Source organism: Pavona decussata, unplaced genomic scaffold (genome assembly GCF_977016875.1).
Source record: "Pavona decussata unplaced genomic scaffold, jaPavDecu1.1 SCAFFOLD_127, whole genome shotgun sequence".
Lineage (NCBI taxonomy): Eukaryota > Metazoa > Cnidaria > Anthozoa > Scleractinia > Agariciidae > Pavona > Pavona decussata.
Window position 1 is genome coordinate 525,199 of NW_028145541.1, and position 14,633 is coordinate 539,831.

Here is a 14,633-nt window from a genome sequence, read left to right on the forward strand (position 1 = left end):
TTCGAGAAGCGAAAAACACTTAGAGCGAAACCAAACCTGATGCAAGCAACGAAATAGGTGGCTCTTATTTTCATATTGACACACTAAACTTCTATGCAGCCTTTTCTGCTTTTTCGGTGATACAAGTGCTGTGAAATAGAGTAAAGGTTTGGAAATAAAACAATGATGAATTGATGTTTCTCCGGTCCAATAATTAAACAATTGAAGACTGCAATTAACCCTTCGTTCGAGAACAGTTCAGCCTGAATCATGTCAGTTCGTTGAAGGACCACGCGAATTCAACGAGATGCAGAGATTTCTTTTTTGTGGGGGGGGACAGGGGGGTCAGAACCTCCCGCCTCCCGTACCTTTGCCTCCCGCCTCCCGCCCTTTTTCGCGTTTCTCCCGTCCCCTAGTAAATTAGAAGGCTTTAAAACCCGTATTAGTCATAGAGCTGTACCAGGACGTACCATTCGTCGTAGGCCGTTCATTTTTCATTTTTTTACTATATTTATTTTGATTAACGTTAGCATTATTGATAGGTTTTGTACTCTGAGTTAATGAAATTTTGACTAACATAAAGACTTTTGCTCTTGAGCCATCGTAGCTTGATCAGATATAAAATACAAACAGCGGTGATAAACATAATAAACTTGCGCATTTTATGTAACTTGACGTTTCATATTCCACGTCAAGCTAAAATGCGCAAGTTTATTATCTTTATCACCGCTGTTTGTATTTAATTTTTGACTAACATGTTCGTCTTGTTTGACGGTTTAACCATTCTTTCAGTGTCAACAGTCTTAGCCCATCGTGCAGTGTAGTAGTTGTTGCATTTCTTAATTATTCATTTGTTGGGATCATGTAATTCAAATAGGGACATGGCGAGCTGGCAGCCAAACGCCCCAGTTAGAGTTCAGTACGTCTGCCTAATTCTTGGCGCTGTATTGCGGATCCATCGCATTTACTTGATACACTAATTATAATCTTGATATCTTTCTCGATATCCTTACTCCCTAAAACTGCGTAAAAAAAATTGCTTTTAGTTCGGGAAAAGGTAAAATGAAACTTTAGGACCTACTTTCAATCCAAGTTTTAAATCTCTGGGTTACTGGTGGTGAATTCTAAGCTCGTTGCTACTGCTCTGAGGAAAAAATTACTGCATTAAATGCAAAAAAGCGTTCGAAATTAGGCAAACTGTTCATCAAAAAGAAGTCTTCATCAATGTGCCGAGGAGGCGGCACTGATCTCCTGCTACTCCTAATCCTACACCTTTTTTCTATAAAGTCGTTCCTGGTTGCTTCCCGTGCTGTTTGGCTGCCTATTGTGATAGGAATCGATTTTGCCTTGTCCAAAACGAAAAACAGCGTCGTGAAACGAACCACTCCACACTCTCCACGTGCTCATTGAAACAGCATTCTATTCGCAAATTCCCATACACCATGCAGCAAAATCTTTAGTACGGTCCGATTGGCGGTCATTGGGAGCTAACTCCCAAGAAGGTCGTCCATGCCCCAGATTTCTCACTACCGTACTGAAAGATACTAAGAACTACTAAAATGGTCTTTGACGACATTGAATTTTTTTTTATATCTCTGATACTAAATTTACAAGACGCGTATGCTCACCTCTTTTGAGACTACTAACAACTTGCGCGGCACTCACACATGTGTTTACATGCCACGCTTGACATTTCATGAGCTATGACGTAACACAATGAAAGGGTTTACAATTTCACCGGAAGCAACCCTGTTTATCGCCTGAGCACGAATTTTTGTGTGCCCTTGGATATAAAATATTGTGTAAAGCCTCGGAGGACGCTAAATGGAGGACAAATAACATTGTAAAACATTGTTGGGTTCTTTTTTTGATAGTATTCTAACGCATTAGTAAGTAAAGAAATTCACTGCTTTGTATTGCTCTCCCGCTTCCCGTCCTCTTAGAACTCCCGCCTCCCGCCCTTTCCTCTCCCGTCTCCCGTACCCCTCCCGCCCCCTATTCTCCCGGGCTCCCGCCCCCCTGTCCCCCCCCACTTTTTTGGAGCTTTTGAGCAGATTCGGATGGAATTAAAATCCAAGTCAATTGTTTACAGCTGCAGTGTTATTGGTAACAAATTTATCTTTTTGGTCTGAAATAAAACGCAGTAAATGAACATTTTCGAAAACAAAGATATCATTGACTTCTTCCACTACAGCAGAACTTTCTGATTAGACAGTATTCATGACATCCTATTGTTAGCACACGTTGTTTACAGTTGCTCATTTCATTTCATGCCGTCGCTATAAAACTGTTTCCAAAGTATTATTTTCTTCGTGTTTAAGTCTAGTCAAGTTTGATTTTAGTATTCGGCTACTTTGTGTAAGTTTTAGCTTTTTTATATCTGAGTGTTGAAAATCTGTTGGACGAAGTTTTAATTGCGAGGTTTCAGACTTCCAGAACGTGATTTGGAGTATTGCATTTCGCACAGGTTTAGTTAACAGGGACCATTACTAAAATGTAGATATTTGGGTTTGAGTACCGACATCCAGTACGAATACGACTTTCAAAGTAACGTCTCCAGAACGCTCTCTCTCTTCCCTGTTTCTTCAATATCAGCAGATAAGGAGACTGTAAAAACAAGATCAGTCTGATAAGTGATTTTATAAAGAGCTTCCGGAATGGTCTTATTCTTAATAATAATAACACTTATATAGCGCTTATCCGCATGCGTTCTAAGCGCTTTACATCCATTGCATCTAGTCCTCGTGCTCACATCTAAAAAGGTCCCTATGCGCTGCGGTGGGTCGCCAGACTGATAGAGCGCTAGCCTTTTCAGTTAATGCTTTAAGGCCTGTTCAAACGGTTTCAACATTTGCTTCAACATGCCTTGAACACTTTCTTGAACGAAATGTCGGAGGCGTTTGAATAGGTCGTTCAACATTGTTGAAAAGTTTAAAAAATGTTAAAAGCTTGTTGAAAGCGTGTTGAATCAAATTTAAATTGGTTTAAACTTCCACTCAACATCGATTTGTTCTGGAAATTGTGAATGGCGTTGAAGCCGTTTGAACACTCCGTTCAACGTTTGTCTATATAAAACATTTTCCCAACGTAACTGTTCAACTTTTGTAGAACAAATGTTGGTTAAATGTCAGTTGAAACTGTTTAAAAGGGGCCTTTTTTTTAGTCGTCATAGGAAGTGTGTTCGACGCCTTCCCACCCATGAATTCTAAGTACTTGTTTACTCAAACTGGAAAAGTTCCCACGAGAAAGTTTGAATAATTACTTTTTAATGAAATCATATCAGTTTTTTATAACTTTTTCTAAAATTACAGTTCTGACATATATTTCATTTCCATGTAGAGCTTCATCTTCTGTGGGTACATGATATTACGAATTCACAACTAAATTACCAGCTCCTAGTAGACTTCCAGTGGGCTTAATAAACTCAGGTGATCGAACACTACACCGGCATCGCTGAGGTCATGGGGTCGAACCCATAAGACTAGATTTTTCTGCGATGTTCCCTCATCTATTTCGCAAGTTCTTGAACTGGCTCTGTACAAGAAAGCTCTTCGTGGTGCACTAGTAGGCGCACAATTGTGAACTGGTAACCAAATCGCTATGTTCTTATTCAACTTTTATTCGCAAAGCCTGTATGTAGTATGAACAACAATGTACCTTTGTGCCGTGTCTGTGCACGGTTTAAGTGACAGCTTTTTTACTGTTTTGAATTTATTTATAAATCCATCCATTTTTAATTGTCTCCATCCGGCTCAAGATGTTATCGGTTCAAAGTACAAAGTCGCCCCGCGAATTATTTAGACCATCATAGACGATCAACAGCTATTAAATTTTATGATTTCGACAGCAATCTGAAAAACATACCCAATGATTAAAGAAGGCTATATATACTTTCAATCGAGTGTCACAAACGTGGTCAATCTAACCAATCTTGATAGACGTAAAAACACAATGAAACGAACAGCACTCTAATTAACAAATTAAGTAAATTAAGCCAAGCGCGGGAAAACACGTGCTAGCAAGTCACGATTGGTTTAGGTTTGAATTCTGATTGGTTGAAAAAAAGTGGCGTGGGTTGTTTTAACCAATCACATAGCACAGTAACGGAAAACCAAAGCAAAGGCAAAATTGTCTCTCTTTTCTCTTGCCGGTAAGATCCACCTTCTTTAAATTAAAGGTTCGCGTGTCCTTAAATGTAGTGAAGTGTAGGTGCTCTTTAGGATTCAACTTCAACTTTAAAAAAATAAGGGTGACGAAAAAAATAATTCATTTAGTACAGGACTGACGCGCAAGTAACACTTGCTACTCTAGGCGGGTCGGCCGAAAATGAGGAACAAATTGGATAAATATACAAACAAATAAATTAATTAACTAATTCATTATAAGAAGAGAAGAATGAAAACGACATTGATATAAAAGAGAGAATTAAAGAAGAGCACATTACAAAGAACTGAGAGTATCAAGTTTATGCGCTCAAGCCTTGTCATGATAAACATAGCAACCAGACGACCAACAAAGAACTTAGGTTAATTATAGAACTTTAAGCTAAAGTTTAAAACAGGTAACAGTTAGCGGGGTGTTTCATTGGTTCAATTCTTGTTTCCATTATTTTATTATTGAACATGACAACATTTTTTCCATGATGCAGAAATTGATGTTGTTTGTCGACCTGACTACATCGAGGTTACTCTCAAGAAGGAAGATTACCCAGGCATAATTGTCAACGACTCGTTGCTCCATCTAGAAGACAAAGCGTGCGGTGCTGGCTACAAGGATGACACTATGGTAAAATTCACTTTTGGACTTGAGGGCTGTGGTACCATGCAAATGGACGACGGCGACAAGATCTACTACAAAAACAAGGTTTACCTTACCGCAGATCAGGCGTCACCGGACGATGCCATAACGCGCATGCACACGGAGGTCATTCCGTTTGAGTGTGCGTACGAAAAGAAAACCACAATCTCTAAAGTGTCGTTCAGCCCGAAGAGCACTCTTGTCATAACAGATGCAGGTAACATGCAACCGTCTCATCCTTAAATGGACTATGTCGGTCACCCCAGGCGCATGCGCGCCTTGATGAGAAGCACTTTGAAATCGTTGGCCCAACTTTTTCAAATACCGTCGGAGAGTTCAGGAAGCTGTATTCATCTGTTTAACCGCGTTCATCTTCGGAAAGTTAGCTGAATTTTTTAATTGCAAACGTTCTTTAGTAATTACAGAAGGTGTTTGTTGCGATATCTTTGAAAGCCTTTGTAATGGCGGAAAAGCAAAAATCCCGCGACGAGTTGCATGCAAATTATGTCAACCGGACTCTTCTGCGCATGTGCCTCAGCTGACATGGTCCCTTTAAATTCTTAGTTTTAGTATGAGCGATTCAACTATATATGAACAACATGAAACTAGCATGCCTTACTGACCTAACATAGCGTATATCACGTGACAGAATCACTCAAAATATTATGATTCCCATTCTTATCCAGGTCCTCTCCCAGCTGTACATGACACAATCTGGGTCAAAATTCTTTGAAACACCCCTCTCCCCAACTCAATGCTGTTTCATCATAACCGTTGTTAGAATCGATGGAACTTGTTTTGTGGAGGAAACAACATTAAAAAGTGCTTTCGAGGAGTGGTCACAATTGTGTGCTTAGTGACCTGACCTTGGATTGGAAGCGAGGCTGGGGGTGACCTTGTTTTGATACAAACTTCACTGCTTTTCATATGTAGATCATGCTGTTCTTATGCTAACCAGTTTGCACATACATATGAAAAGCAGCGAGGTTTGTATCAAAACAAGGTCACCCCCAACCTCGCGTCTAATCCAAGGCCAGGTCACTAAGCACACAACTGAAAAAAGGCCTATTGGAGGGGCATTTTATGCGCATGCGTATTGACCTTGGACTAAGACAATCCACAATCAAAAGAATTACATGTTTATGGATAAAAACCTATACAAGTAATTCACTGGCAACTGAACAGTTTTTATTGTTTTCTCCAGAGGGTTTTGGTAACTTCACCTACGAAATGGACATGTACAAAGACGACAGCAACAATGAATCAGTAACAGAATTTCCGCATCCAGTTGGTCTCGGTCTGCCCATGTACTTCGGCTTCCGTGTGCTGTCTGCCGACAGCAAATTGAATGTCTTTCCTGACGTCTGCAAGGCTACTGCGGGATCCGACTTTGACTCCACTCCGGACCATCTTATCATCGAAGATGGGTAATTTCAGCTGCTAGTTTAAATCTCGGGGAGGCGGTGGTGAGGTGGTTGGGGGGAGGGAGGAGTACCTATATTCCCTATATAAGCCATATAGATAAGTGCAGCGCCAAAGGGTATAGTTTTTGAGCAGTTTTTGTTTGAAAAAGATTGTAGATTTTAACCACTTTAGTCTGAAAGTCTGAAAACGGGTGTCGATTTTACAGAATCAACAACAACAACAACAACAACAACAAGAAGCTTTATTTGCATGACTATAACAAATACAGTATTGCAAAAGCTATTCATAACTAATTATTAATTCGTTAACTAATCCTTAAGAGAACTTAAAACAAAATGAAACAATAATAAAAAATAAAATAAAATAAAAAAATAAAGTAACTGAAGTCTTTGCTTATTTTAAATTATTCATACAGAAGAAGTAATCATTCCGGAGAGAAGTTTATCTCTCATTTCGAAGCACGAAGAAACAAATAAAGTTAATTTAGTGTTTATAAAATAGTCAGTTGAGTTCGTTATATGCGATATACAATTTGGTTATGGCTATGAATCGGTTATGGATTCTAGAAACCAGGGGCTAGATACATGAAGCCCTCCTAAGTTAAGATGTCACTTAGGTATTGTTTCTGACAATAGGCTATTGTTAGTCCAACAATAGGCTATTGTCAGTCCAACAATAGCAGATTGTTAGTCCAACAATAGCCTAGTGTTAGTCCAACAATAGCCTATTGTTAAGAAACAATACTTGGGATATATCTTAACGTTGTAGGGCTTCCTGGATCTTGCGTCTTCTAATAATGATGTACTCTGCCATCTACCTAAGATAGGGGTGCTAACTGGGACACTAGTCCTGAGCAGAAACAGGGTTAAGATTTGAAGCACTAAGTCGCGTATATTATCTCCAGCCAAATTACAAAGGTTCACCCGGCCCGCAGAAACTTTAAAGGGAACCTCCACTAACGACAAATTCTAAATTTTAGTAGGAATAACTTTCAAGTGTGCTAAAAATTAGATATCATTGTCGCCTATTTTTGCTTTTAAATTTCCCGGGCGCGCCATTTTGGATTTTTTGACGTCATACGATTGCCGCTATTAGTTAGTAAGTAGAAGTTTTTTTGTGTAAAACAATTGTGCAACCGTATTACGTCATGAAATCTAAGATGGCCGCGCCCGGGAATTTAAAAAGAAGATAAGTGATAAAAAATTTTATTTCCATATTTTATCAACGCAATTTGAAATGAGATTGTATTTTCAACAATTTAACGTTAATTTAGTTCAAGAGTGGAGGTTTCCCTTAAAAAGTAGACAACTGCAGACTTCGACTAATGACGACAATTCTCTCTCCCTCTCTTGACCAGCTGCTCCAGGGACAACACATTGAAGTATGACTACGAACAGAAATCCGAACATTTCTTTAGTGTTTCTGCTTTCCGCTTCAAAGAAGGCTACGATGACGTATTCATACACTGCAAGCTGACATCCTGCCGCGAAGGGGACACTAGTTCTCGCTGCGCTCGCGGATGTGAAGGCGGAAGAAGAAGGAGGTCATTGAAAGAAGACGACATGAGTGCTAATCTCTACATTGGACCAGTAAAACTGACAAGCAAGGATGCTGGTAAGTTAGAGGAAAAGCACGGTGTCTCCTTTTGCTTTTGCCTACATTCTGTGTATCTCGGAGTGTTCCGAGAAAACTCAGTCTGATTTCATAAGGGCGATCTGTGGTGCCTATTTATATAATTCATAGGTATTTGCGCGGTTTATGACTATGCGGGGAATGAAGATCTTATGAAAATTGGGGACAACTACGCATTTTGTAGAGATTAGATTTGGGGAAAAAATGCCATACAGTGTTAAGTTTTTTTTTTAACTCTTGTGTGAGATTAATTAACAGCAAGTATGGGGTAGAGGAAACAGGCCCTTCCATTTATTGAAAATGAACTGCCCAAGTACAGCTGGAATACTAACAAACAAACAGCAGCTATGGGAGGGAGGGGAGGGAAAGCTAGTACAGACCAAGCACAAGCACGGAATACAAAAGCGCAGAATAGGCAGAGTCGTACCAGGCCTCCCTCCTTCCCCAAAGTTAACTGGTAAATAAAAGGTATATTATTACTACTTAAAAGCTTTCTAGAATTATTGTTTCTAAGTTAAGTCTTCACGTTTATTTCGCAGATGCAAAGGAGAGTGAAGTTCCTGGCGAGTCGGCCAGTAACAGCTCCATGGTAATGATTGTGGCCGTGTTGGTGGGCGTGTTGGGTGCTGTAGCCATCGGCCTCATCATCGCTGTAGTCGTCCTTAGACGCCGTCGCCGTTACGCTGCCGTAAACAAGGGCGCCGCTCTTATTGTTGCTGAAGAGATGTAGTCTGGTTTAAGTTCGAGCTGTAATGTGGAAGAAAACTCAAGTCCTGCTCATAAAGCTCAGTAAATCCTCTTAGATACGCTATTGAAAAATATCCGCTGGGAGGACTCAATCGTTTTTTTACACATGTTGATGCGAGTAAAAACGAAAAAGAAATGATTTTTTTTCAGTTTCTTTTGTTGTGGTTTCGCTGCTTTCGGTAATTCATCAGCTTTTAAGGTTCCTTTGTTCTTGGAAAATAAGTTCATCGTCACACCAATTTTTTGCACTCCTAATTTTAACTCTTTTCTTCAAATGGTACAGTTAAATGTTCATGTCTGAAAGAACAGCATTCGTTTTTCACTCTCTAAAGTCTGAAAACCAAACTTTTCGTTTACGTTTTATTTTAACCTATTTCCGTAAACGTTTCCTTACAGATCAGTTATTTAGTTCCACTGGTGCAGCTAAATGTACCAGTTCAGGGTGTGCAGGATTTTATGAAAATTCTGAGACATTACAGCTCGATCGTATCGTTTCACTTTCTAGAAAACCTATATTTTTTCTAGTTTTTGTACTTCGTCATTTTTTGCTCAAGTTACTGAAGACAGCAATGTGTGGTTAACTGAAAAAAAAAAATCCAGTTGGGAGCCGAGCCGTTAACCCTTTGCCACCTTTCTTTCCAATGACAAAATCATGCACTTCTAATTTTTGGCCGCGAGAAAGTTTAGGCGAAAGCAAACAACTTTCGCTTGGCTAAAGAGAGAGAGAGAGAGAAAAGATTGTGGCGGTAAAATTGACCCACAAGCAGGCTAGAGGGTTATTGGTTGAAGCCCTAATTAAAACAGCTGGTGTTTTTGATGGACAAAAGTAACTTTACATAAAGCAAGTTCAAACGAGAGGAACTAATTCCCATCTTATGTAAGTGGGCGTCTTAATACAATGCAAACTGACCCATTAATATTTTTACGAGCGCGGCTTACATAAGACGCGAAGTGCTCACACAAATGTTTTTTAGCGTCCTATCCAAGAAGCGTTTTAATTAAGCTGTGACCTGACTTCACTAAGAAAACTCGGAGCCCTGTTCTTACTTTAGTCGCGTTGTAGCTTAAAGGTGCGACTTGGAAAAGACGCGAGAGGCCATTTGCACGAGCGTTTATTTTCTCTCGTACGTAGCAACGGAAATTTTGTTTTCTTCACCCAGGATTGGGGAAAATATCATTTGGACTCAGTAAGCGATTCGCAAGTTGGTCTGAGGTAGCTTGAGCAGAATTAACGCATTAAGGGCTCTTAGGAGATTTTATAGAATGTTATAAGATAAGGGGTAAAAAAAGAAAATAAGAAATCAACTGCATGCTTTTTTCTGCATTGCTCAAGGAGTCAGACGACAAAATGCAACATTTTGAATGTCTGCTAGCTAATCTAGTTTTGGGCGCCCATGTAACTGACACACTGATCAAATCTTCAGTATCTGATTTTGTCGGATGAGGTAAGGAACTATGGTTTAACGTAATATCTGATAAGGATGCTTTTCAAGGCTAATTAATTTGTTGACATCGTAGGCAACAAACTGAATCACAATCTGCGAGCTGTTTTTGGTATCTCAGGGTACAATATAATACCGACCCTCGAGCAATTATCTCTTTAACAAGTCAGTTTTCAGTTTATGTCGTATAGCAATACTTCATTCAGGTTTCGAGATCTCGTAAAAGAACTGCTCTATAAGAAACTTTCCTCTGACCCCAAGGAATTGAATGATCTATGACCGATTCAGTTTATGTGGTAAAGTTTCAAAGGAGCTTCAAGCACTGATACCTCCCAGAATTTTGTTAACATATCTCTTGACCAGATCATGTGTCACTGATTGTTAATCAGCTAATCAATTATCCAGCTGGGTGTACTTTATTTTGGTTGGTAGTCACTGCTCAGATCCGAAAGGACAAGATCTCAATGTTGCCTCGTAAAAATCTGAATAAAGTATCCTGTGATGTTTTTCACTTGCTTTGCTCCGAACATTATAGTGTGTTAAAGGTAGCAGTGAACTGTAACCCTTTTTAAGACAAAAATGAGAACATTTGTATCAGAGCCTTCCAGTTTCTCAGCTGCCCACTCCGTAAGATACATAAGGGTAACAAGGGATAGGCATGGAAACGCACCCCTTTCCCCTTCTCTCCATCTCTTCCCCTTTTCTGACCCTTTCCATGTTGTTCCCTCTCTTACACCCGCTGTCACCTCCCCACAACAATGTTGCATTCGTTTGGCCACCGTGTTCAACGTTGTTGAACGCGTGCATGGTTACTAAGTTGAGTTTGCGGGTATCTGTATCCATGGCGATCATTTGTTGTTTATATTTGCATTGCTGCGTAAGTGTTCAAGCTACATTATGACGAACGAACAAAGTATATAACCTCTCAACGCCGAAAGCTTAAAAACGAGCGATGTCTCCTCAAAGGGGTAAATGAAACTGTTGGAACGGGAATACGAGAACATGAGTCCTACGCGAAGATCCATCGGTCCCTCGCCATTTTTTTTTTTTTTGGGGGGGGGGGGGGGGGGAACAATATGGCGCGGGTTTGTTTTCAAAGACATGAGGAGCCGCGTAGAGGTGTTGAAATTAATTAGGTTGAGTAACGGTTGCTATGATCGAATTCCTGTTCGAAAGCAGCAATCTATCAATAGTATCTTTTTCAGTCGCGTGTAATGTCTAGATCGAGCTTGCCGCAAAGCAATGAAGTCTTTGTGACTAGAAAGCTTGGCTTCTGTGGAAACGCACAGTAAACTGGAAACTTAAACTCCTCCGACCTTTCCAGAAGCTTGTCTACACCTCGACCGTCGGAAACGGAAAAATGACAATTTTCACTAAATGTTTTCGTTTCCCGCCAATCTAATTGGCGCGCTAAATGGTCCAAAATCTACGAACCCTGATAACGTGAATGATTTGTTCGCCCATCGTCTCTACGATGCAAATTTAGAGTTTATTCTTCGGCAAGCTAATTTTCTACATCATTTTCCAATAATTGAATGATAAGTAAAGTCAATCGTCATCCTCGAGTCGTCCGCAAAGGTAATTGCGATTTTTATGTTCACGTTATATATTTGATCAGCACTCGCGAATTCGTGATTTAGGAAAAAGTGTAACGGCGTCGATCACCAGCTTCCATTTTCTACGTGTGTAGGAACTCCTAGAATCAGAGTCAACACAAAATATATTTTTAAAATGTCTTTTATGATGATATTGTTGCGGTACTGTGTTACTGTTAGTATTTCAGACGGTAAGACCAAAATAGATGATAGATACTGGCAATCAATGTTCACCACGCTGAGTGCGACAAAAGTGTCCAAAATACCGGCTAAATACAGTCGATAACGGCCACCCTCGGGACTTGAGGAACTGGCCGCTTAATACAGGATCGCTAAAAATACTCACTAGGCGTGGTCTAATCGTCAATTTTGATGGCGTATCATACAAAAATATTTCATGCAAGGAAACAATAGGACAATCAACACTCTTTCAAGCGATCAATACTTTAAACAAAGTCGTTAACTGTCGACACTGCCAGCGACAATTCCTGTTATCCATGGTACTGCGCAAACGCCCGTAGTTGTTCTGCATGTTCTATAGCATCTGACAGTGATCTTTGAAGGCGATTCATTCTCCATCACATGGCTGAGGAACAAGCTAATTAAAGAGGAATTTCTAGCTAAAGAGTGAAGCATATTCAAAACAAACTTGTTTTACCGTTTGTGATATGGTACTATACTTCAGCACATTGCGGACATCTGAAAAGTGTTAACGATACTAAACGCTTCAGTGATACTCGGCCGTTTAGTATCGTTAACACTTTTCAGATGACTCGGCCGCCAGTCTTATCTCGGGTGAGTCGCCTGATAAGGACGAGCAATCGGGTGTGTCGCCTTTGCTTTGCCGTGTTTAATACTCGCTGCACATCGACGATAACTTTATTTTTCTTCGGGTTTTTGAATTTTCCGGGGGTTTTTGACTGAAACGGAAATATTCGACTGCATGCAGTGAGTGAATGTTGATTGCTGTAAACTTTTTACAACGCACTGGGGCTTGTATTGCACCGAAAATGTGGTTTTAAACTGTCAACAGCACTCCCATAAACAATAGGCCTCCTGTAGTGATCGAGGAAAAATTTGGATGGCAAAATCGGTTTTTAAGGCATGCGGCTCGCCATGATTCTGTGTAGATTTTTACCCTTGAACAGTGAAACAGTGCAACATCGTCCAACAATGTTGGAAAGAAAAGTCGTTTGGCATTGACGCAGGCACAAGAGTCCGGCCATACATACACTGATTTAAAATACAAAACTGAATGCAAGGCTGGCACTACGGCAAAGGGCAGATTTATTAGTGGCCAATATTTCGACTAATAGAATTAGTCTTCCTCAGGGCCAGAGCTATACTGAAGGAAAATATAATAACGGCTCCTTAACTTAAAGTTTGAAAAATACATGGAAAAACATGATTGGCTAACACATGATATGATGACAGCGTACTTGTAAATATGAGATAACAAAAATATACTAACGGCTCCTAAAATTAAAATTTGAAAAAATACATGCAAAAAAATGATTGCCTAATACATGACACGAAGACAGCGTACTTGTAAATATGAGATAACAAAAATATAGAAGTGTATAATCAAGGTTCAGCGTTCGTTTTTCCTGTTAATGCCTTCTGGAGATAACGTTTTCCCTCTATGAATGAGAAAAGCCTCGCGTGCCTTACGGCGGGAGGCATTGATGGTGGGTTGTAGTTCGAGAGGGACAAGTCGCATGTCCGCAGAAGAGTGACCTGGTAAGTTGAAGTGTGTAGGGACTGCTGCTGTGGAGTTGGCGTGATGTGGGTTGTTTTGTCGCTTGTCTGTGTTCTGTGAACCTTTCACGGATCGTGCGTTTGGTTTCCCCTATATACTGTTTTTTACATTTTTTACATTCAATCATATATGTAAGGTTAGTAGAATTACAGGTTATATGTTGTTTTATTTGTCTTGTTTCGCCGGTGTTGCTAAAAGTGTACGAAGTTCTTGCATCGTCAATGTAAGGGCAAGTGAGACATCCATGAGTGGAGTTGCAGCGGAAAGTGCCAGAGGTGAGCTTGGGTGTTGTGTTATTGTTCTTTAGTTTTGCTCGAACCAAAAGGTCGCGAAGGTTTGGTGAACGACGGTAAGCGATGAATGGTTTATCTTTGAATATTTTTTGAAGGCGATCTGTGGAGTTGAGAATAGGTTGTTTCCTGTGAAGTATTTCATGGATATTAGGTAGTGCTGGGTTATAAGTGATGGTGAAGGGGACTGGGGTGTTGGATTTATCTTTATCATGATTATGTTCCTGTAATGTCTCACTTCTGGGTATCTGTTTGGCTCTTAAGATTTGTTCTTTCACAAAACGGTCTTCATAGCCTCGTTTTGTTAAATATGAGAGCAATTCTGCTGATCGATGTTCGAAGAATTCGTCTTTGGAGCAAATCCGACGTAAACGGAGAGCTAGGCTGTAAGGGATGGCTTTTTTTGTATGATAAGGATGACTTGAGGAGTGGAGTAAATACTGGTGTTTGTCTGTAGGCTTGCAATAGAGATCGGTTTCGATTTTTTCACTTCTATATTTTTGTTATCTCATATTTACAACTGAGTACGCTGTCTTCATGTCATGTATTAGCCAATCATTTTTTTGCATGTATTTTTTCAAATTTTAATTTTAGGAGCCGTTAGTATATTTTTGTTATCTCATATTTACAAGTACGCTGTCATCATATTATGTGTTAGCCAATCATGTTTTTCCATGTATTTTTCAAACTTTAATTTAAGGAGCCGTTATTATTTTCCTTCAGTATAGCTCTGGCCCTGAGGAAGACTAATTCTATTAGTCGAAATATTGGCCACTAATAAATCTGCCCTTTGCCGTAGTGCCAGCCTTGCATTCAGTTTTGTATTTTCACGTTCAAGTGACGCCTGACACGAGATCTTTCACAAGAGAGATCCGGCAAAATTACCAGCAAGTTTAATTCCTGCGTTGTGTGGACCTCTGCATTCAAAAGTTTTCTTTTCACTGATTTAATCCTGTATTTGCGCATG

At 39.9% G+C, this 14,633-nt stretch overlaps 1 protein-coding gene across 1 annotated transcript in view; it reads left to right on the forward strand.

The window, feature by feature from the left end:
- LOC146469051 (uncharacterized) overlaps window positions 1-10,533 on the forward strand; it is a 28,633-nt gene extending 18,100 nt beyond the window's left edge. Inside the window, exons 11-14 of the mRNA XM_085123683.1 lie at window positions 4,628-4,993; window positions 5,981-6,203; window positions 7,559-7,815; window positions 8,373-10,533. Of these exons, the coding sequence (XP_084979809.1) occupies window positions 4,628-4,993; window positions 5,981-6,203; window positions 7,559-7,815; window positions 8,373-8,563 (1,037 nt within the window). The 3' untranslated portion in view covers window positions 8,564-10,533. The remainder of the gene's footprint in view (window positions 1-4,627; window positions 4,994-5,980; window positions 6,204-7,558; window positions 7,816-8,372) is intronic.
- The last annotated feature ends 4,100 nt before the right edge of the window (window positions 10,534-14,633 follow it).